Here is a 22,677-nt window from a genome sequence, read left to right as displayed (position 1 = left end):
TAGTACAATAAAATGACAACATGGCGTCTCGCTTACTCTTGAAGAATGAGATTGGAAAGACAGTCAGCACTTTTACGTGTAAACAGTAAGTTATTGTCACGATAGTTTAAAATACGCACTATTGCTGCTAGTAAATCCATGCAAGTGTACAGGCGCTATGAGTGGATATTAATTTTACCAATTATTGTACTAATTTACGAATCAAAATTAAAATCATTAAAAAATAGTATCTCATATTACCTAGAATTCATTTTCAAATATATTATGTAGTTTAATCGCGTCGACTATTTTTTATAATTTACGATTAATGATAACGCAGCAGTGCTCTTAAAAATATGAGTACATAATATAAAGTATTTCAATCAATTTAGAAATTTGTGCTATATAAACTCACTAATTATGTATTTATTATTTTTGAAATATCAGCAATTTAACCGTATTTAGTTATTAATAAATGACCCATTACTCTTGCAACAAAGTCGCGATAAACCAAGCAACTGTTATAAACAAAAGCTTCGAATGGCCGACTCTCCAACTTTAGTCTGTTAGTCAGAGTTTAAAAACATAATTATTTATTTAATTCGATGAGATAGATATAAAATTAAATTATCAGACTGGTTTTTTTATAAGAAGTTATTGTAACAATTTAATTTATGAATATTTTGATTTCATAATAAAACTGTCAAATTTTAGGAATTATTTTGACTAATATGTTGAAGAAATCATCTCTTCGTTGTCTAAACACATGAAATTAAACAAAAAAGGACCCATAATCTACTTAATTTCATACAAATTCGCTGCGCTTTTTAACAGATATATTATGCGATAATATTATGAATTTTGATTTTAAAAAATAATCCCTGAAACGAGATTACTTTCAACTAAGTTAAACATTAACCCTATTAGTCTTTTACTAGCTCATTTTCATAAATTTAGACTCAATTTTTTAGGAAGTATTTTTCTTCGATAATATTGTACAAAATATATCTGTTCTTGAGAGACAGGCTGCCTTATGTCCAAAAATAATAGTTTTAAAAAATATGTTTCTGTTATCAAAAGACTCAAAGTTATATTATAACAATAATTCTGTTTATTCCAACTCATTTTCGGTAAATTAGGACTTAAAACACTCTGAATCTGAATCACAAATATATATATTTTTATATTAATACTCTCGACCGAAAGTACTTGGTGGAATTTGAAATTAAATTTTAATGGATTTTTGATTAGTTATGAATCATTCCCTTGCTTTTTCTCTCTTTTCTCTCATTTTCGTTCTGTCGAAAATTCTTTTTTTAATTTTTTTCAGAAGTAATAATGTTCTTTGAGTTTACGTAGTCGAATTCTATTTTACAAAATTTTAATATAAATTTTAATTGATAGCAGCTATCAGTTTTGGCAAAGGTGCTACAACCGAAATAGCTATCGACTAATAAAACATCTGTACACTATAAAATAATCTATATTATCTTTTTGTCGTAATAATAATTATTATATAAATATTCAGATTTAATTAGATTTAATAATACACTAACGTTAGGTTAAGTACATATTTTTTACATTTATCGTTTTCATGGTAAATTAAAATATGAGCTAGTTATAACTGAGTTATGTTCAATTATATAGAAAATACTTATTAATACAAATTTGCTAAAATAGTATATTTTATGATACGTTAAAAATATTTGCATGGATAGTATGTATTTGTTGTCTATATCGAGTGCCATCCAATGATTTACAATATTATAACACACAGTTTGAGTACAATATTAGAATACAGTACAACGTAAGCTTTATTTAGTAGAATAACCATTGAAACCGACCGGTCAGTATAATCATGCTACAGTAGCGTAGTCAATTTATTACCAAGTTTAAATTGTAAATATAGCCATATAACATTATGAAAATTATACCGAATTTCCGTAGTAGATAATAATACAATGATTACATAATTATTAATAAAATAATTGTCTTTTAGGTTTTATTATTACGTAGACATATTGTCTCTGGGCACCGATGGAGGGTAATCAGTCTACGTTGTTGAAGCTTTGACGTTAAAGAAACGGATAATAAGAAGATTGGAAACTTTTTAGATGTGACTGTATCGGAGTACCATGAAGATATATGTGATTGATCACATAACAATAATTATAATATTTTAATAGGAGCCTTCTTCTTCTTCTATTGTGTCCGCGTAAGAGATGTATCTAAGCTCTTTCCAATCTTCGCCACCGTGAAGGTCGCATCATTTCCTACAAACTTATCATCAATAGTGCAGTTGGTTGCAACGAGCGGATAGACTATCAAATTGTATGTAGTCACGAGCCATTAAGAAAACTTATAGCTACCAGGTTTGAAGCGCAGGAAAGCTACATACTTCGGCCATATTTTCATTAATAATGTGTATGGTTTACTTTAGCTCATATTTCAGAATAGACATGGACAGAATAAGATTCATTTTGGTACGAAACCTTCATAAGTGCTTCAATATACACATAAAATAGTATTTTAAAATATTTGGCAGTTGAAAAGACACCCCCAAATCGCAAAAAAATGCATTACATCAGGAAATCGGAAATTACTTGCGTTTACTTCGCTCCAAACTTTAAAAATTATAATTCTTCAATTTACTGAAAAATAACTGTGCTCCAAAATTCTCCGTGTTTGAAAACACCTTCTCTTTTTCCCCCTATACTTTAGCCGTAAAATGAAGAACTCCCAAGCACCACCACACGTTATACAGCCGACAGGACACCTACGCATAATATAAAAATAAACACATATAAAAAAAATACTAGAAGCCAAAAAGCCTATGTAGAAATATTATAATATGGAAAGGTTATTTTAAGAAATATGATTTCTTATATTCATGACAGTCCTTTGTTTTTTTTTCTATTAATCAAATAAACATAACAATATTGATAAATAGCAACGCAGGCGATTTTTTTAATAATTAAGTGTAATTCTAGTGTAGGTCTAACTACTACATTATATATATATATTCCTTTGCTTTAATACTTTGGACGCTGAAGACGCACATGCGCGTAATGACCAGGCGGCCGATCGATGTGATTAACGTGCATTTTAAAGGTGCTAATTAAAATCTCATTATATAGTCAGCAGCGAATGAGTTAATCTATGTGAAACATTACCAATTAACTCAAATAAATAATTGTTGTTTATATAAGTAAATAAGACATACAAATAATTATCGCGTCGTCAAAGAAATAATCTAATTAATATTTAAGTAATATTATTCTGACATTTATTCTTAGTATAATCACATTCTCTCTCTTCTTGGTCGTGCACTCATGGCTGAGGATTGTGACCACATTGAAATTTCGCCATCCTTTGAGCGACCAAGACTTTCCATCCTTCTCGATCTTCCACTTCTCTCAGGGCAGAATGTATGGTGCCCCCAGTCAGCTGTTTCACTTGGTCGCTCCATCGCGCAGACGCTCTTCCTCTGCTTCGCCTTTGCTGGAGGCTACTCAAAACTACCAGTCTCAAAAAACCGCAGAATTCTTCTCAGACATATTGTCGAGAGCAGTTCCTTTATTTTCAGTCTCTGGATGATTGACTGGTTCGTCATGTGCTCTGTCCAAGGAATGCGAAGCATTCGGCGCCAACACCACATCTCAAAGGCATCAATTTCCTTCTGTTTCCTTGCCTTCAGGGTCCACGACTCGACTCCGTATAGAAATATCAAGTACATTATATAGACAAAAACCTACAGAAAAAAAGTACCTACATTTTTTTTTTAAATAAATGTAATTTTTTTTCATAACCGTTCCTGATAAATATTTGAAGACAAATAAATTATTGTTAATAATAATCATTAACTAATGATCTTATATGAAAACGTACCGATTAATCTATTTCAGAATATCCTTCCTCAATATAAAACTCTCAGATTACTTCAGCACGTTGCGTGTCGATAGGTATATTTCATATATATACGATAATATATTATTTTATTTGCATGGGCAGAAAAAGGAAATTTTCAAATATCATTTGGTAATAATTGATTGCCTAGTAATATCTGAATGTGTAAATGAACGTTCGTTAAAGCATGAATAACGATCTCATGTCTAAACATTTATATATGATTAGTAACAAAATATGCTTCATGAAGGTTGGCATTTCGAAACAATATTAAACGTAGGTGAAAATGCCGTTTTTTTATTTTTATTCAATCACGTTAAGTGCATTTCGTGGCGTCGTTGACGAAATAATGATTTGATTTATTTACTACGCCCAGTGTATTGAGTATATCATGAATTAATTAATTAATTATGCATTACACTGTTTCCGCTAGATAAGGGCTATATTGTATTTATAAGCCCGGTCGCACATAGTAACTCGTTTTGACTGGAATACGTCGAATTTGTCCATATTTTTATTTTGTTACCATTCACAAAACACTTCAACAAATCTTCACAAAAAATCTGCTTGTCGCAAGGAATAATTAATTACATTCGACTTAGGGCGCAGGTAGAATAACAAAATGTTGCATTGGCACATGTACAGAAGCTGCTTTTTCATTCGTTTTGGCTCGTTACGTGAGGTTACTGTCCCGGCATGGTCTTGCAAGTGCGCGTAGAAAAGAATTGCAACATTGCCGACGGTTTTAACTTATGACCATATCCCAGTCAAAATAGTTTTCTATGTGGTGAATTACCTATTGATTGTTGATCTCTTCACATAATCTTTGCTGGCCGTATGATTAGCTTCGTTTTTTTTATTATATATACCTTAAATTCATTTCCTTTTTCTTAATTTCCATCTGCTTTTCTCTTCCTGGCACCTTGCATTAGATTGAATTCTTTAAGCTCAGTCAAAGCTCACTTTGAGCGTAGCAACCTCAGTATTGGGCATTTTCTCCCATGGCATTCCCAGGCAAAATTGAAATAGATGCTTTACATCGCCACTGTAGGGTCCCGTGATACGCTCGATTAAGACCGAGTGTAGTGCGGGGCGGATTTTGGTTTGAAGGGATTAACTTCAATGTGGAACTTGAGAGTCGATTTCAGTTTCACGTAAATGCCACTCTTGCATGCAAAAAATATTATTTTATCAAGAATTTATAAGACAATTAAGTTGTACAAGTTGTCACAACACTTGTATATATTCAGGCTCTCTCCGTACAAGAAAATTGTCCAACATTTTTGATCCCATGTCAGTTTAGTTCTGCGAGTATCTGGTCACAGTGGCAAAGGGTATCTGTTGAAGGTAGGTAACTGGAAAAAAGTTCTAAAATAGCCATATTTACAGGACTTGAATTTAAATGTTGTTCATCTTCAGTATTTTACTAAGCAAAAAATATTATATTTTACCTTTTTCTAATTTACACCTACTCGTATTTCACGAAAAAAGACAACGGATACTAAAATAGATATTGTAAAGGGGCTAGATAATTTCACTATGTCGGTACTTCGGTGTTTTAATCAAGAAACCAGTCATCAAAGACAGCGATCGTAATTTAATTGATATAATATATTCAAAAATTACATCTATGTAAACATGTTAGGCTTTTATACATACAGCCTCAGTGCAAGCAATAGTATGATACTAGTTTTGACCTTGTGTGTGTTTTTTATGTCTATTTTTTGTATGTGTTGTATGCGTGAAATCAACGAAATTAGTTCCGACGTTTGTTTGAGTGTATTAGTGTCATTATAATAATATATACTTACAGACAGATGTCGTTGACAAATTATATTATTTTTGTAGAATGTTAATGTTGAGATATAGCCGTCTAATAGAATAATATAATATAATAAATAAGTACGTGTCGACATCTAGCGCTCGCTCCGCCGAAGCTAGATATCGACTATTGTTTGTAAGAGGGCGACAGATTCTTCTTCCCCCTCTTATGCCGCACCTGTGTGTGGTGTGATAGTTGTCATCAGTTATTTAGAGCACACGCGCATATAACATGTGATCCTTCTGTATAGTAATATGCATGCAGATTAATATAAATAAAGTTAATCGTATATTAAAACTACGTTGCTTATTTACGATCCGCAAAACAATCCACAATTCCCAACAGTAAAATAATGAAGTCATTGTTTAAAAACGTTTATTAAGAATGTAGGCATTAAAATTATTAGTCTGAAGTCTTTGACTCTGGTTAATACACATTTTATTTGAGATATACGTAGTTATTAGCCTGCTTGATTTGAATTGAATGTCATTGATGAAAGTGAATGTATTTACAATATATTATTTACAACTTGTTTTATAATAAAATATTACTATTCATCTCACACACTGTACTAATAGTAAATTGTTCAGTAATCAATTTGTTGTTGACAATGTATACAGGTATACCATTAATACTATTCGTCAATGAACGTAATATTATATATTATTAACTGTCATTCTCACATAGTAAAATATATATTTATTTTTTTATTAAATGTATGACATGACATTGAATGATTTTAAAACATCGCCTGTCATAATTGTTAAGCGTTTTATTAATGTATTGTTTGTCGCTTCCTTGGAGGATTTAAATAATAACACATTCAATACGGCAGTGTTCCACAACTGGTACCTATAACATGACAAAATATTATGTTGTCATTGACATGGTATTATTTTGAATTTGGAACTTATGCTTAAGATCAGTGTTGCCCACTTTCTTTCGCAAAAATATTCCGGATAGGGTAAGGAAATAAGTCAAATTTAATGGTAGATTGAAATGCTATATTTTTAACTATCATTTATATTTTTTAAATGTGTCATAATTATATACATCGCTTTTACAATAACAAAGATCGAAAATTAATTTAGTATTTTACAACTAATAATATTATTCATCATAAAATTTCAAATTAACACAGGTAAGAAATTTAGTTGTATGTAACATTTTAGTGTATTAACTAAAATATGAATAAGTATCTATTTGTCGTTATTTATCTGTCAGCAATGCAGCTCACGGCAAACACAGACCCACGCATATACTGTATAATATGCCACACGCATTGAACACACTGAATGCATTTAGCTCATCGATAAAACTGTTGACAGGTGACGCTGCCACCTGATATTTTTACCACGTTTTTCTTAGCTCGTATTCTTGTTGGTTCGGTGGTTGTTTATCCGGTGCAAATCTTGCAATCGATTTTTAACTAACTTCCCGACTAGCTAGACATTTGAAACTTTTAGAATATATCAGAACACGATGCCAATGCATTTTTTATATACTTTTAGCCATCTTTAAGTAGAATTGAATTCATTTTCAGTTAATTCTGTTTTGTATGAAAAGTTATTTCGGAAGAAATCCGTAATCCAATCCACTATTATTGGTTGCTAGGAGTCTGGGGTCCTAGCAACTAAATTATTAATATATACGTGCGTTACTATGGAAATCAAAATGAAATTTCAGTGTTCTATATTTGTTTGTTGCAAAATAGCAAAAAAAATGATTTGTTGACAATTGCCTTATTTGTCCTAAATTATTAATATATAGAATTGTCAAGTTTATATGATTCAACAGAAAATTTTAAAACGTGGTATATAAAAAGTTCTTTTTATCTTGTAATTATTCTTAGTAACATAGTATAAGGTACGTAAGACCGGCATGTTGATTTTCGGGCAAATCTGGTGTAATATTCTAGCTTTATTATGAAAAGTTTTTTTAACTGTTTTCGGTGTCGAAAAACGTTAGATTTAACGCCATACGTTAGATGGAAAATTTATAAATTTGATGCCTGTTTAAGAATTCTAAGTAAAAGCTCAAAGTTGTCTACGCTATTTAGGATTAACACGACTTTGGATCTTACATATTTCCCGCAGCGGGAGCTTTACTTAGACACAAAAATAACTTAATACTACAATTAAATCTAATGATTTTTTTTTCTTTAACGGTGTTAACTGTCAATTTCATGGTGGAAATAAATTAAATAAAACGACTGATGCAATACGAAAATTTCCGTGAGCTTCCTCGTGATTACATGGAGAAGGAAATAAATATATAAAATGCTTTTTATAAAATCAAAATTTTAATGATATCATATAATAATACAACTTTACTGATTGTACGTGCTTTTTAATTTTGCAACTCTATTCCCATTAGCCTTTGGCACGGATGACCACAATCCATCCCGTGATAGACTAATCAATTCATTTTTGACAATGGACATATTCACTAAAAAATATGAAAGGTTGATGAACACTGCTTGAAAGAATCTTTCCGCCTTGGAAATTTTGTATTTCTACGATGATTTTTTTAAAAATATTTTTTCATTGAAAATACGCCCACTTTAGATATTCTTTTTTAATATTGTTTTATTGTCATATTTGTCATTCTTTAATTGCATCTTTTATTGCACACTGCAAATGTACAATGTCCTTGTAATTGCATTGTTATATTAATAGTATGTAGGTAGGTAATCTATTTATTGATTTGATTTGTAGATATACTGCCTACTTCAAACTGAAATCGTTAACAGTATAATAGTACTTGTACACGTGCATAGATTTACTAGCACAAATATTCTTCATCATTCTTCAAGAATAAGCTAGACGCGTTGCTATCAGTGTATGGTGCTATTTGATGTTGTGATAAACGTCAAAAATATTTTGCGCCGTGTAGTTCGTATTTTTTCCGACAGGTATTCCATTATCGTTATACAGCGCATGCGCATACGTCATGCAAGTTCCAACTATTACGTGACAATTTAGAAACATCTGAACTTTTTTGGTCCATGTATGCAATCTTGCAAGTTACACGATAATACGTGTTTATGCGTACATTTTCTTGTTATGACCATGTTAATACGTAGTGTCAGCAGTAAATCCATGCACGTATAAATAGGAATATAACAGAACTAAATATAGGCGATTGCTGCTAAACTGTATCCTGGAGAGCGATCTGCAGCCCTATGTTGTAACTTGTGACATGAAGTCAACCGACGACATGACGTAATTGTGACGTATGCTCAATACACGCATCAAGGCGAGCCGCCCAATGCACACGGCTCACCATAGATATTATTATGCTGAAACACCAATTTGTGTATGGGGACAATGAATAACGCCAGTATTAGAGTAGTGTTAATTTCTCGAAGACTATTGACTCACTCCGGTAGTACGTCACAATGATGTCATATGATGTCGCCGGGTGACTTCATGTCACAAGTTACAACATAGGGCTGCTGGTCTCTGACTATTATCGCCATTCGCCACCATTGTTTTTACCACCAGTTAGATACATTGAGAGTACGGAGGACCTTTCCCACTCTATCCAGCCACCGGAAGTGATCTTCGTATGCGACATCGTTTTTTCGGCTTTTGAGGGAATCGGCAATTATATATCATCTATTGACTATTCCTTCAAGGCCCATAGGTCTTTATGTCAGTGATTCGTAACCTATTTTTAGTTTGAATAACTCTTGAAATATTTTGTAAAATTAGCTAAGCCCTACCTGGGTTACACACTGTAGGTTCAATAATAACAATGTAACTTACCGGTTACAAAAAAAAATGTTTATATTAAAATAATTAATTATAAATGCAACCAAAAGATTTTTTGGGATAAATGGATCAACCTGGAAATGAATGAATGGAGAAATGGATGTTAGCTGGCCTTGCTAGTATACAATAATAATAATTATAACTAGATTGTCATGTTATTTGTCAATAAGCATTCTATAATTTTATACTTACTTACTTCAGCATGTACGATTTAATAGCGATCATGTTATGGACCTCTACAGAGTGGAGGTTATATTAATATATTTAATTTTTACGAGAACTAGATGTTAGTCAACCTATTACTAGATCAATACTCTGAATTCAATCACACATTTAAAACAACATATGAATTTTCCAAGCCCGAAATACCAATAACTTTCTTTCATTCTACAGTAACATTATAAAAGGAGTTATTTTTGGTGCAATAATTTAACAGAAATCAAAAATTTTAAAAAAGAAATCGTGTGCACCCTACGAGACATCACGTTTCTTACAACCCTTTGTTCGATGTCTAGATGATCTAATTATTTGGGTATATTACACACTATTATTTTTACGAAAACGATGTATTTCAAAATTTTTGTCGATTTTGTTTCATACTTTACATAATTTATCTATGTTATTAAGGGGGGACATGCTCGTCGAAGGTCAAAATTGAGTTTTTATTGTATTTTCAAACCATGATCCTGGACACTCTTTAAACGTTGTAGATAATCTATTTATATAATTTTGAAGTCTTATTATCCTTTATAGTTATTTTAAACATTTGATGACTGCATAAAGTATTTTTGTTACATAAAATAGTATTCTTTTAAACCTCTCGCTCTAATGTTTTAGAATATTGTCATATTTCGGTACATAACTGTGCAGTGGTGTTAAGATTTTTTACATTTATTAATTTTTAAACGCATTTATAAAACCATTAGTATAATTTACTCACAACTTTAATTATAGTTTGTCAATTTATGGCTACGGCCGTATGTTGTAGCTTAACTACTGGGGAATGACAAAAGAAATGGCGTATTTCAAAAAAACACTACCTTATTCTTAGGTCAATAATTATTATAAAGCAATCATTATTCACAAGATGTTTATCACACTTAAATGGTCAAAGACATAGCTTATAATAAATATCTTTAGAATTATCTTCAAATGTGTAAATCTTGCCGATTTTTTGAATAATAAAATTCCTAATTCTTGTCAAATTTGGGATCACAGAGATTATCAATATAATTTTTTATCGTGAATATTTTACAAAAATTATCTCATAATAAATTATACTAATGGTTTTATAAATGCGTTTAAAAATTAATAAATGTAAAAAATCTTAACACCACTGCACAGTTATGTACCGAAATATGACTATATTCTAAAACATTAGAGCGAGAGGTTTAAAAGAATACTATTTTATGTAACAAAAATACTTTATGCAGTCATCAAATGTTTAAAATAACTATAAAGGATAATAAGGCTTCAAAATTATATAAATAGATTATCTACAACGTTTAAGGAGTGTCCAGGATCATGGTTTGAAAATATAATAAAAACTCAATTTTGACCTACGACGAGCACGTGGGCCGTTTTTTCTACTCAGATGTAGCAATGGTTAGCTTAATAAAAAAATGTCTAAAGATTTATATATATATACCAGAAGAAATCTGAGCCCAATGGTATGGTTAAATCAATAACGATTTATTATATGGAAGGCATATCGAATGCATGCGTCGATCGCACCATAGGTCCATACTTAGTTGCGAAAATGTAAAAAAACATATTTTATATTCAGTCGTTACAACATGGTTTTATTTTAATTTTCAAAGAACATATTTAACTATTTATTTCATTAACCAGCTTTCGTGAGTCGTTTTATGACTTCGTAAGTTCGTTATATTAACTAAACTTCCCACTCCTTAAACTGAGGCATAGTTAACTTTAACTGTGGCATAGTAATCTCTTTTACCAGGAGAGGAATAACTTGACAATGAGTATAATGATTGCCAAAAAAAAATCTAATGGAAATACGAAATTGAATATTTCTTTATAATAATGAACAATAAAATGTTGTTATTTTATTTTAATTAATTTCTCAGTATCTGAGTTCAGCCACTGAGAATATTCTCAGTGGCTGAACCAAATATAATCTGTTTATTCAAGTTAAAGAATTATAATGATTGAGTGTGGTTTTTTACTGTCAGTTTCGATACTGGTTTATAGATCACAGTGTAGTTTCCCTTTACCCACGCATAGCAGAATCCTTGCACAGTAGGAAAATAGTTTGACGGATGGGAAAATTACTATTTTTGTGATTATGAATGTCACGTGTCATTTAATTTGTAAATTCTCAGTATACATTTTCTTACAAAAACCACCCTCCAATTATATATTTGGTTAAAATTTTATAACAACTATGGGACAGCGTATTAAATCCCTGCCAGTTTTGATCTAGTATATCTAGTCAATTATAGCCTCCTTGAAGTTAGACATGTCTGTTATATGGGATACTTACTTCATGTATAAATAGTCGAACAAGAACTTTTTGTTTACGTGTTAAAACTGTGAACTAACAATCCCCTCCAGTGGGTCTATTCTATACTTATCGAACACTAAATTGATGAATAGTATCAAACTTAGGGTAGGTTTGTATCAAAATATTAGCACTTATTGTAACAATTACACGAAGCCGGTTTTTATTGTTGCAATAAGTGCGATATTTTAACAGCAGCAAGATAGGTGCTGTTAAAATATAGCACTTATTGCAACAATAAAAACCGGCTTCGTGTAATTGTTACAATAAGTGCTAATATTTTGATACAAACCTACCCTAAGTTTGATAATATTTTTCACTTTATCACTTTAGCGGTCGATAAGCATAGAATAGACCCACAGTACAGCTAATCGCGCTTCCGTTTTTAAATGAATTTTAATTCCCCAAATGCCACAAATTTATAATTTCATTATACGCTCCCGTGGTGTATAGATCAATCAATTTTAAGTCTTTTATAATAAAAGTATGTCTAAAACGATTATGAGTGTCGTTATAATTATTATTAGTAAACTTTTGACTTATAGCAAAGAAAAAAATAGTCGCATTTAAAAGGAAAAAAATATTTAAACACGTCTCTAGCACGCGTTGCCGCTATGACAAGTATATGTAACTGAAAAGTATTCTATATTGTGCGACTACAGTGACTTCCTATTATCACCGATTTCTTGTTGTAGGACAGTATTTAGGATAGTTGCAATAAAATTCCACATGTTATTTTTTCGATTTATTTCGTATTGCGTTCATTACACATACAATTATATAATACAAAAACACGCCAAAGACCACTAACAAATAGGTCATCTGACGATAGTAACGAAAACTTTTAAGAAACAAAACGAAGGATATAATAATAATATGTAATAAAATATAATGTAATATAAAAAAAGGATAAATATGACAAGATCGATGCAAGTTAAATTCAAAATGGCGTGAAACAATAATAATTACAATGAGATTATAATTATAATAATAACTTGCATAAATACGTTTTCTGATTTAATATAATCAGCAATTATAACACTTTCAGGGGACACAGCAAGGGTAGATCAATGAATATTTTCGTGTTGCAAAAATACATGAAATATGTAACAATAGAGTAAAAATTGTTTACTAAACATTCTGTCATAATATGATAACATAATACCTATACTGACTTTTGTAGATACAGTAATAAAATGTAAGTATGTAGGTACGTAACTCGATAATGATTTTAGGTGCAAAACATAAAAACAATATTATTTATACTAAAAAGTGCAATATAAAGAAAAATTATAAGTTTTTAATAATGTATTTAAGACAATAAGTATTGTGTAGATATCTCAAAATATTGTCTTAATAACAATAGAAATCATAATTATATAAAGAATAGAAAAACAAGTGAATTGTTATTTCTTATCATTACTAAAAGAATAATTGATTCTATATTTAAATGTAATATTATACACTGTATAAATAATTAACATAGTGTTAAAGCTTTTGTTAATATCATAATCTTTTTGACAGTTTTAAAGATATTTGAAGTACAGAAGTCTGTATTACTTACATAATAAAAATTATAAATTCAGACAATTTTATAGACATACGAAAATGTAAGAATGCTCTTGTTTTTGTATTCAGTAAACAAATTTTACGTTATATTTCATTCACGTACTTAATAATGCACGATTTGTTTTACGGTTGGATCTTTTACCATCCTCCATGTCCATGTCCATGTCCGTAAGCAGGTTCATATGCATAATGAGATGATCCATGTCCAGCAGCAGCAACGGCAGCTAAATGCTCTGCCCTGGCATGTGCGACTTCAGGAGTATCTTTAACGTATTTACCGTCATGTGTCAATTCAATGTGGGCGAGGGGTCCGTTCCATTTGGGTGCCCACGCGTCATGAGAGTGAGCAGCCGGTGCCCATGAAGAATGAGCAGCTGGTGCCCAAGAGTCATGAGAGTTGTCATCCCATGAAGGGTTCCACGCGCCATGAGCAGGGGCGGCCGCGGCGGCTTTGGCATGGGCGGCTAAATGCGCCGCTCTTGCGTGGGCAACTTCCGGTGTTTCGATCACACGGCCGTCATGAGCTAATGGTGCTGGTCCGTAATTGTGAGCTGATCCATGGCCACCGGCCCATCCTGCATGAGCGAGTCCGTTTCCTTTCCAGCTTCCATCATCGTAACCGGCCCAGCCTGATGCTGATGCAAAAGCTACGAGGCTCAAGACTGCGGTAAGATACTGAAAGAAAAACAAGAAATTAATATAATAACAATAAAAAACTGAAATTGCTAATCAATCATACCTAGTATTGCTTTAAAGTCATATTTTATTAGAAAGTATTAAAATATCTTTATCTAGGCTGACAACACGTCAAAATGAAAATAATTTTGACAGCTAATTCAAACAAAAGAACATCAAATTAGAATTGAATCCAAAATATGCAAACTTTTCATAATAAATGTAGATTTCGGTTAATGCCAAGTCGGAAAATTAAATCAAACAAACATATTTTGACTTTTTATATTATATAGATCAGTGTTTCTTAACCTTTTTACAACTGCTGACTACTGAAAATTGCAGAAACGTTTTGCGGATCGCTAACGCAGAAATAAAAAATATTATTTATATAATAACGTATAATGACCTCTGATAGAAGTCGATTTCATCACGTAAAACCATTTAATTTATTTTAAGAACAGAAAAACAATGCACAAACACTTTCAGGTGCACGAGTTTTGAAGATTTCATTAGAATTTTTAGCATATGCATTTGGACGCCAAAAATTCTCGGGTTACCAGAAAAATTATGCAGACCATCGGTTGAATAACACTAATAATAGATAAATAAACGTGTAAAACCAATTTTTCTACAATTAATATTGTTATTATTCTTTTGGAGTCGCAATGAGAACTCTCAGAAATTATAATAGAAATTAACAGATCCGAGTAAAAAATAATGCACACATGGGCAGGATAGATAAAAAATATACATTCCATCCATCTTGATACACGGAAAATCCGTGTTGTAAACTTCATAAGTTCGATTTAACACTTTAAATATTTTGATATATTTTATAAATTACAAAAACCACGCAATTTAGTCTGTACGCCAAAACTTAATAAATATAATATATTTTAATTTAAGTAGCTAAATCAAAAAACACGCCTTCCTTCATAGTGACAGTTAAATTAACATCAAGAAAACCTTCAACTGTCTCTCAAGAAGAGAATAAATTAACACTGTCATCAAAGAAAATACTTAAAACATATTCAAAGAATATGCGTTCACTTTCGAATATGTAACTACATTATTTTAAATCAATTCCTATGAGCTGATTATAATAAGTTGTTGAACTCGGCAATAACTTGTCACTTAAGTTTAAACTGGTTTATGTAGAGAAAATACTACAGCATGATATGGCAATTATTTGTAAAATTCAACAAGTTATTCTGTACTGAGCACTTTGCCAATCTAAGTTATGCAAAAGCTTTTCTAGTGCAATAAAATTAAGTATGCGGTTTTGAGATCAACCCGATTTGATTTATATTAATTGTAATTTTATTTGGTGCAAGCGAATTTGAATAAACTTAACTGATTCTTTCCTAATATTATTACTAGGAATGCGTTTAATTAGCGATGTTAAGAAAGATGCCGTGGTAAATATTTTGTTCAAATAAACTCTCATATATTTTATATATTTTCAAATCTGAGATTGGAGAAATCAGCACATTTTTTTAAAGTAAATTCACTTATTCAGCTGCGTTACACTACGTGAACATTGATTCAGTACGTAAAGCACTTTTCTCTCACCCGAAGGCTCCGAATTCAATTCCCGGTGAGGTCAGAATATATTTATGTAGTTTTCTCAAAGTCCGGTGGTTTATGTTATCGTTTCGCTTTTACTACTGCATTTCAGTTTCACTACACTACTGTCATTGGGCCTCTTAGCCTGTTGTAGTTTTAAAAAAAATATATATGTAAATTACATATTTATATTTAATTATAATCTAATCTATGATGAAACTTGCAAAGCTTATTGTTTGCTGTATTGGTACCAATTAATTAGAATTCTAAGGTTAGGTGCCGGTAGAAAAACACACGTCATCTACATCTAACCGCCTACATTGCAATGAAGTGGTCGGATAGCAGCGATGGAATGGTGAGGTGAGACATGCATGTAGATCTGACCGTTGTCTATCTCACTAATAAACCAATCGTCTCGATTTTAAAATATGTTCAAATGGAAACTGAATAAGAAAATTATTAAAAATACAACAAACAATTTCACTTCCGGCGCGTGAGCCCATGAAATTTACATACGATGTTTTTTTTATTATGAAATTGTTTTATGTCTCACAACGCTTAATTACTATCACCAAACCATTCTGATATCATTAATCAAATGTCTTATACTAGTACTAATAGGAATTTAACTACCCTGACCCAGAGCTAACGGCACGTGGTATAGTTCAAAGTACGGTCACTATCAAATATCATTCGTGATATCGACAAGCAAACATTTATCTAAGTACAAGATATGAATATATAAATGATAAAACCGTCTTAGCGACATTCGTAGAGGAGACGTAGAATAATATCCTATTATACGAGTAATATAATAAGTGACTAGGTCAATTTTGCAAACCTTTTTTTTTCAATCAAAGTGTGTGTTAAAATCAGAATAATAGAATGAACTTCATAAACAACTAGCTAAAAATCAATTCCTTTAAATTAAAATTTTAGCATCTCCCCATACAATGGATGCAAGGCATGGTCATCGACCTTGCAATATCAATTTTAAAATATTCAAATACGAAACTAATTGTATCGCAGTACAAAAAATTTTGAATGCTATGCCAAATATTAGCATGTAATGAATGCCCTTATAACTTATACTAAGATGTCAATCAAAAAATATAACGTACGAGTATATTATTATGTTACTACCTTATTAGCATTGGTAACTATGAACTGTTTTCCATTAGAATAATTTAAATATATTTATGTCAACTTTCGTCTAATTATAATAAATTAACCTGTTTTATTAAGTACACCATGTTTATAAATCAATAAATCAAATCTAGTAATGGGGCAATAATAATATAATTTATGTCAAATACTATGAACCTACAGATAATTACTTGTTTTTAGTAGGTAAGTAACAGGTACAGTTTTTCTTAATGTAGTATTAGAATTTTCACGTTTGCATAATTGAATATATTAAAAATACAGCACGCCATATTTGTGATTTGTTAATACAATCCTCCGTGACTGTAGTAACTATGTGCAGATCAAAATGTGTTGTCTCCCAGCTGAATTTGGATTCAAAACCATAATTTAGTAGGTAGATCAAAAGTAAATGGGCTACTCTATATTGGTTACTACACATTTAACTATTCGCAGAAAAAATAATAACACTGTTTTAAGGGGTTTTAGGTGAATTATAAGTTATATTATATCATATTTATAGAGAATATTGAGCCACTTTTTAAATTAAAAATAATAAAGTAATTTGGTTTACTAAAGAGTGACAGCTGTTTGTTTAAAAAATGGCGAGAAGCTCTTTTCCTTCTTACCTATTGAATTGTTATTTTTTAAAAACTACAAAAGCAACTTTCGAGCATTTGTGTAATACTAAATAACTGTGTATATCGTTATAATCTATATCACGATCTTGGTATTTCATAGGATTCCAATTAAAAAATATCAGGGCTACTTAGAATTATAATTTAGCACCATAAAATACATGTCAATATTGAAAACAATTAATTTAGATGGTTCTGTACAATTAAAATACTGTAAATATTTTATTTAACTTATAATAATAGATAGTAATGAAAAACCACTCTTAGAAGCATAAGAAAAACGTCTATCTTCTGATGTTGAAATCAGCGACCTAGCTTAAATGAGTTTATCTTAATTATTAAGTTAAAATTGGTGCGATGAGTAAATATTATATGTTACTCATCAATGCAATGACGCAATCGTAATATTAAATGGAGGTACCATATCAACATTAAATTAAATGGTTACTTAATGTATTTTGAATTCGTTATTATAGTTTGTGATTTAAATTTCAAAGATAATATTTTATACTTAATATAAAGAGGAATATATTATTCTTAATTTTTTAAAGACAACCAAAGAATTAATATATACCTATAGATACGTTTGATAGCAAATGCTTACTCTTTCACCGGAAGTGACGCAAAACGTGGTCTCTTAGTATTGTTTGAATAAAGCGCGCATTTTTTACTAGGTAAACTATCCAGAATATATTTAATTTCATAAAAATATTTTAGATATGAACATGGGTTGAGTTATGTAATAAGAAAAAAATGATTGTGAAAATTGTGTGATTTTGTAGGCAAAGGGCAAAATTGAACTACGATCATGACCAAAGAATGCAAGCCTGCCATGCATGGATTTAGAAACCGACGCACTCCAATAAATATAATGAAACATAATTTTTCTCAACTGAAAATTTATTCTGGTGATGGTAATGGCTATATTCAATGTATATTTGGCTTAAACACTACATAAAAAATATTTTAAATGTCTTACACTAACAGTAGAATAGTTATCGAATATTTGTATCCAAAAACATGGGTTTCTAATTCTATTCCCATAATTGACTCAAAGTTACATTATATTATTTTTTCAAAACGTATTATTTAGATCCAGATCAAGAACTCAAGGGAATAACCGCTAACAGCAGAACACCCATTGCCTCTTTTTTTTAAATATATGAATATCCTTACTATACATATTATGCTTTCCAAGATTGATAATGAATTTTACGTTTGTACATATTATAAAGAGTTATTTCGTTTACTTAGTTCATATTTTACGAGTTTTAATTGTTTTTTTGTTATCTACATTAAGTATGGCGAAAAGTATTTCAAAACACTAATTAACAATACAAAATGATAATTGTATGAATATACTCGTATGAAAATTCTAACTGTTTACCGTCAACTATTTTAATGGACATATTATTTAATTAGTTTACTTTCGAAAATACCATACCATTATTATTATATGATTATATAAAGTTTATGATATACTCAACTATAAAACGCAGTGATACCAATGGCATGGCAGTAAACTTAAATGGCTTTAAACTCCATCGAAGAAAATTAAATTATTAATTTCATACCGCATTCAATCAGCAGTGAATCGGTCAACTGCATATTATAATTCCAGAATAGTTACAAGTAAGGCGGGGTATATGAAATTGAATATGCGTCTTATAAAGACAGTAGAAGATGTACGAGACTAAAATTATTGAACTACGCCACAGGAAAGTTAGAGTAAGATACGTAGCTAAAATAATTGGAAAACGGATTTCGATCGAACGAGGTGAGAAAAGTTTCTGAAAGAAGCGAAGACTCACTACGGGTTGTAGAACTTTAAAAAATGCTAGTGTTAGCTATCAATAAATTACTGTGGTATTGCTACAATTAATAACAATGACTGTAATTAAATAATGAATGCAATATTTACTATGGTGACGCAGTTTGTTTTTACTGTGGGAATATTTGTAACATTGGACCAAAACGATAAATCATCGCTGTGTTGTTAAAACTTCCATTTTATCAAAAATAATGTAATACATTTTCTATGCAGTTATATTATAATACCGTATAGTTTCATAAAACTTTTAGTGTTTTATAAATCACTAAAATTTTAATTTTAGTTTCCGATGTAACATAAGTGTCGCTATATTTCAAAATCAGCCAAGTCCACCTTTAGGTATTTTATTTATTTTTTTGTGAATTGCTGAAGAACTACTGCTTTCTAACATTTCAGCATTATCAAAATGTGGAATTTATTAATTTTAAATATTCTATACGCGAAATGATATAAACTTTCACGCTTGTGACTGTGTATTTGAGAAAACAAAAAGCTGTGTTTCTCATATTCATCTATTATGGACTTAGCTGATTTTGAAATCTAGCGACACAAATATCAATTTAAAATTAGCGTAATACATCAAATGTATGTTGTTATCATATCGTAACTATTGCCAACACTCAAAAATGACAACCCCCCCCCCCCCCTTCTCACTACGTGTCATGTAAATTAAATTATTCAGAGACTTACACAAGAAACTGATATTATACTTGATTTTTTATGTAAATAAACTATTTTTGTATATCCTATAAAATTTCAGTTCTGTCACACTAGAGATTTTAACTAGTATTATCATGCTATCCAGTTTACATGATTCTATTAGGATTAGACATCTAAGTTTGATCTCGGTAAGATCATAATTATATTGAAGTGATTTTCTCAAAGCCTGTGTGTTTATGATTGTTTTTCTTCTATTACTAAATACACTACTGTCATTGGGCCTCGTGGCGTGATGTAATGTTAAAAACAATATATAGAATATGGAGCAGTACAACATGGTATCTAATAGCATCATCAAGATTTGTCACTACGATGTTACATTTTACAAGCGTCAGTGGCATTTACGGTTTATATTTTTGATGTATAGCGTTCTCACATCGATTAGTAATAAAAGATGTACGAACACAACTTTTCGATGTTACCTACGTCATATATACGTAGGTATGATGTTACATACTTATATCAAAAAACAGGGATAGCATGTCTAATTTACTTATCTGACTTTTTGCAGCGTATAGTCTATAAATAGTTCAACAGTGAAATTTGGTAAAACTACGAGCGACCATTGACATGATTTCTACTGTCAATATACAAACATAATAAATTTATAACAATAAGAGCAAAAACTGACCTCCAAACCATTAAATAAGATTATTAATGTGAAGAATTAACAACGTGAAAATTCTCAGAGATATTTTAACCTACTTTGTATCACAATGGCTATTGCATAGCTATGAAGATTTCACATTAATTTAAACTAAAATAGTGTAATTAAATTAAGTTAGCAATCTTTTGTTCATTTAAATATTTGATAATTATTATAAAAAATAATTATAGTGATTACTGTAAAGGTATAAATACTTTATTGTATGTTATATTTAAGATAAAATGAAAATTTCAAGTTACAATAAAATACCTACTTATATACATTTCAAAAACGATTTATTAATTTGATACTTTCATTATATAATTATAATAGTAATACAACTATAAAATGGCAAACTTGAGTTATTATTTTGAAAAGAAAGCAAATATTATTGGTGATGATGTTATTCATTAAAATATGTGTTATAAATGTTATCTTTGATTCGAATACAACATTTGACTAATAAGATTAATTTATTATCGTTTTATTGTCTGGCCCTTGTAATACAATGCGTAAGACATTGGCCTTTCATCCGAAGGCTCTGCGTTAGATTCCCAGCAAGGTCATACTATAGTTATGTAATTGATCAAGCCTTTTTCATTGATTATTTAACTTCTACTACTATATTATTATAATTGTTTCACTACATATTATATATATTGTTTATTATATAATATATTAATGATATTTATTGTGTGTTTAGATCCAGTATAAGATTCTAAAATCTTGGCAAAACAATTAATTGTCTCCCTTAAAAATATGTATTATATAATAAATATTATATCCTCAACGGAAACCGAAGCCAATCATAATTCATATATACTTCAGAGTGTCATACCAATTAAAAAAAACTTAAAAAAAAAGTTTGTCATTTATTAGATAGATTGCAGGTGAATAAATTGGTAAAGTACATCCGAATCTAATGATTGCGGATTCAAGTCCCACTCGGCACCATATTTTTTTCTAATAAATATTTAAGTAAATTATCTATGTACAATATAGGATGTAGCATTCTTATACATTGTAAATTATTCATTAAACAAAAAAAAAAGTTTATTGGGTTGACATTGCTTACGTAACTGCTATTTTATTAAGTGAGCGAAACCGGTTCTGACCATTGTCATATATTTTGTGACTTAAATTTAAAATTCAATTATATTCGATTTGTATTGTATTGTATAATTAATTAAGTAAATGGTTTTTTTCTTACCATTGGACTCATTTTCGAGGTAAGTTGATATTTATCACACTCCAACGACAAAATATATATTTTTTCACAAAAACTGGCGAAGCGCTTCTGCAAATGAATATTTCTCAGAACTCGCTGTGCTAAGCCTTTTCTGTAAGGAAAACTGCTTCTGTTGTCTACCTCGATGCGAATAGACTTTATATGAAATTCCCCACTTGACTCGAGACCCCCTCGGGGGGGGCTAACCGAACCGAAAGTGTGATCTCCTTCCCACTTTTGGTACCCCGTGAGCATTATTGCTGGCGATATATTATGACAGGGGTATCGATTAAATGAACCTTTGGATACAGGTTGATTTGTTTTAAATATTAAGTCACATTAAATTTTAATATACGAGTAGTTAACTATTATTTAATCTTGATGGAAATCCAGTTAAATATTCGGAAAATATTTTATGGACATAAACAAAAAATAAAATGAAAAATTAATTAACTGACATTTTTGTAAATGGTATTCTTTAGTGGACTTATTTTTCGTACTTCTTTCACACATTGATTTTATTACTATAATTATTTTAACCTAGTAAAAACAATGTTAAAATTTATATTTTGCTCAAAGCTACTCTGAGTTTTAAAAAATACAAAACCATTATTAGAAAATATATTCATTTTTAATTAAAATATGTAACTACTA

At 30.3% G+C, this 22,677-nt stretch overlaps 1 protein-coding gene across 1 annotated transcript; it reads right to left on the bottom strand.

Annotated features, from left to right (window-relative positions):
• Positions 1-12,923: 12,923 nt before the first annotated feature.
• LOC147069520 (uncharacterized) lies at positions 12,924-22,130 on the bottom strand. Its single transcript, XM_085950657.1, has 2 exons — positions 22,006-22,130; positions 12,924-14,251 (listed from the first exon to the last, which is right to left on the bottom strand). The coding sequence occupies exons 1-2, from the start codon at positions 22,015-22,017 to the stop codon at positions 13,715-13,717; spliced, it is 549 nt and encodes a 182-aa protein (XP_085806783.1). The 5' UTR covers positions 22,018-22,130; the 3' UTR covers positions 12,924-13,714.
• Positions 22,131-22,677: the final 547 nt, after the last annotated feature.

This window comes from Rhyacophila brunnea, unplaced genomic scaffold, assembly GCF_057557595.1.
Source record: "Rhyacophila brunnea isolate RB1 unplaced genomic scaffold, BYU_Rbru_1.0 scaffold_23, whole genome shotgun sequence".
NCBI lineage: Eukaryota > Metazoa > Arthropoda > Insecta > Trichoptera > Rhyacophilidae > Rhyacophila > Rhyacophila brunnea.
The sequence above is the reverse complement of the archived record's forward strand: the minus strand, read 5'-3'. Positions and strand labels throughout refer to the sequence as shown.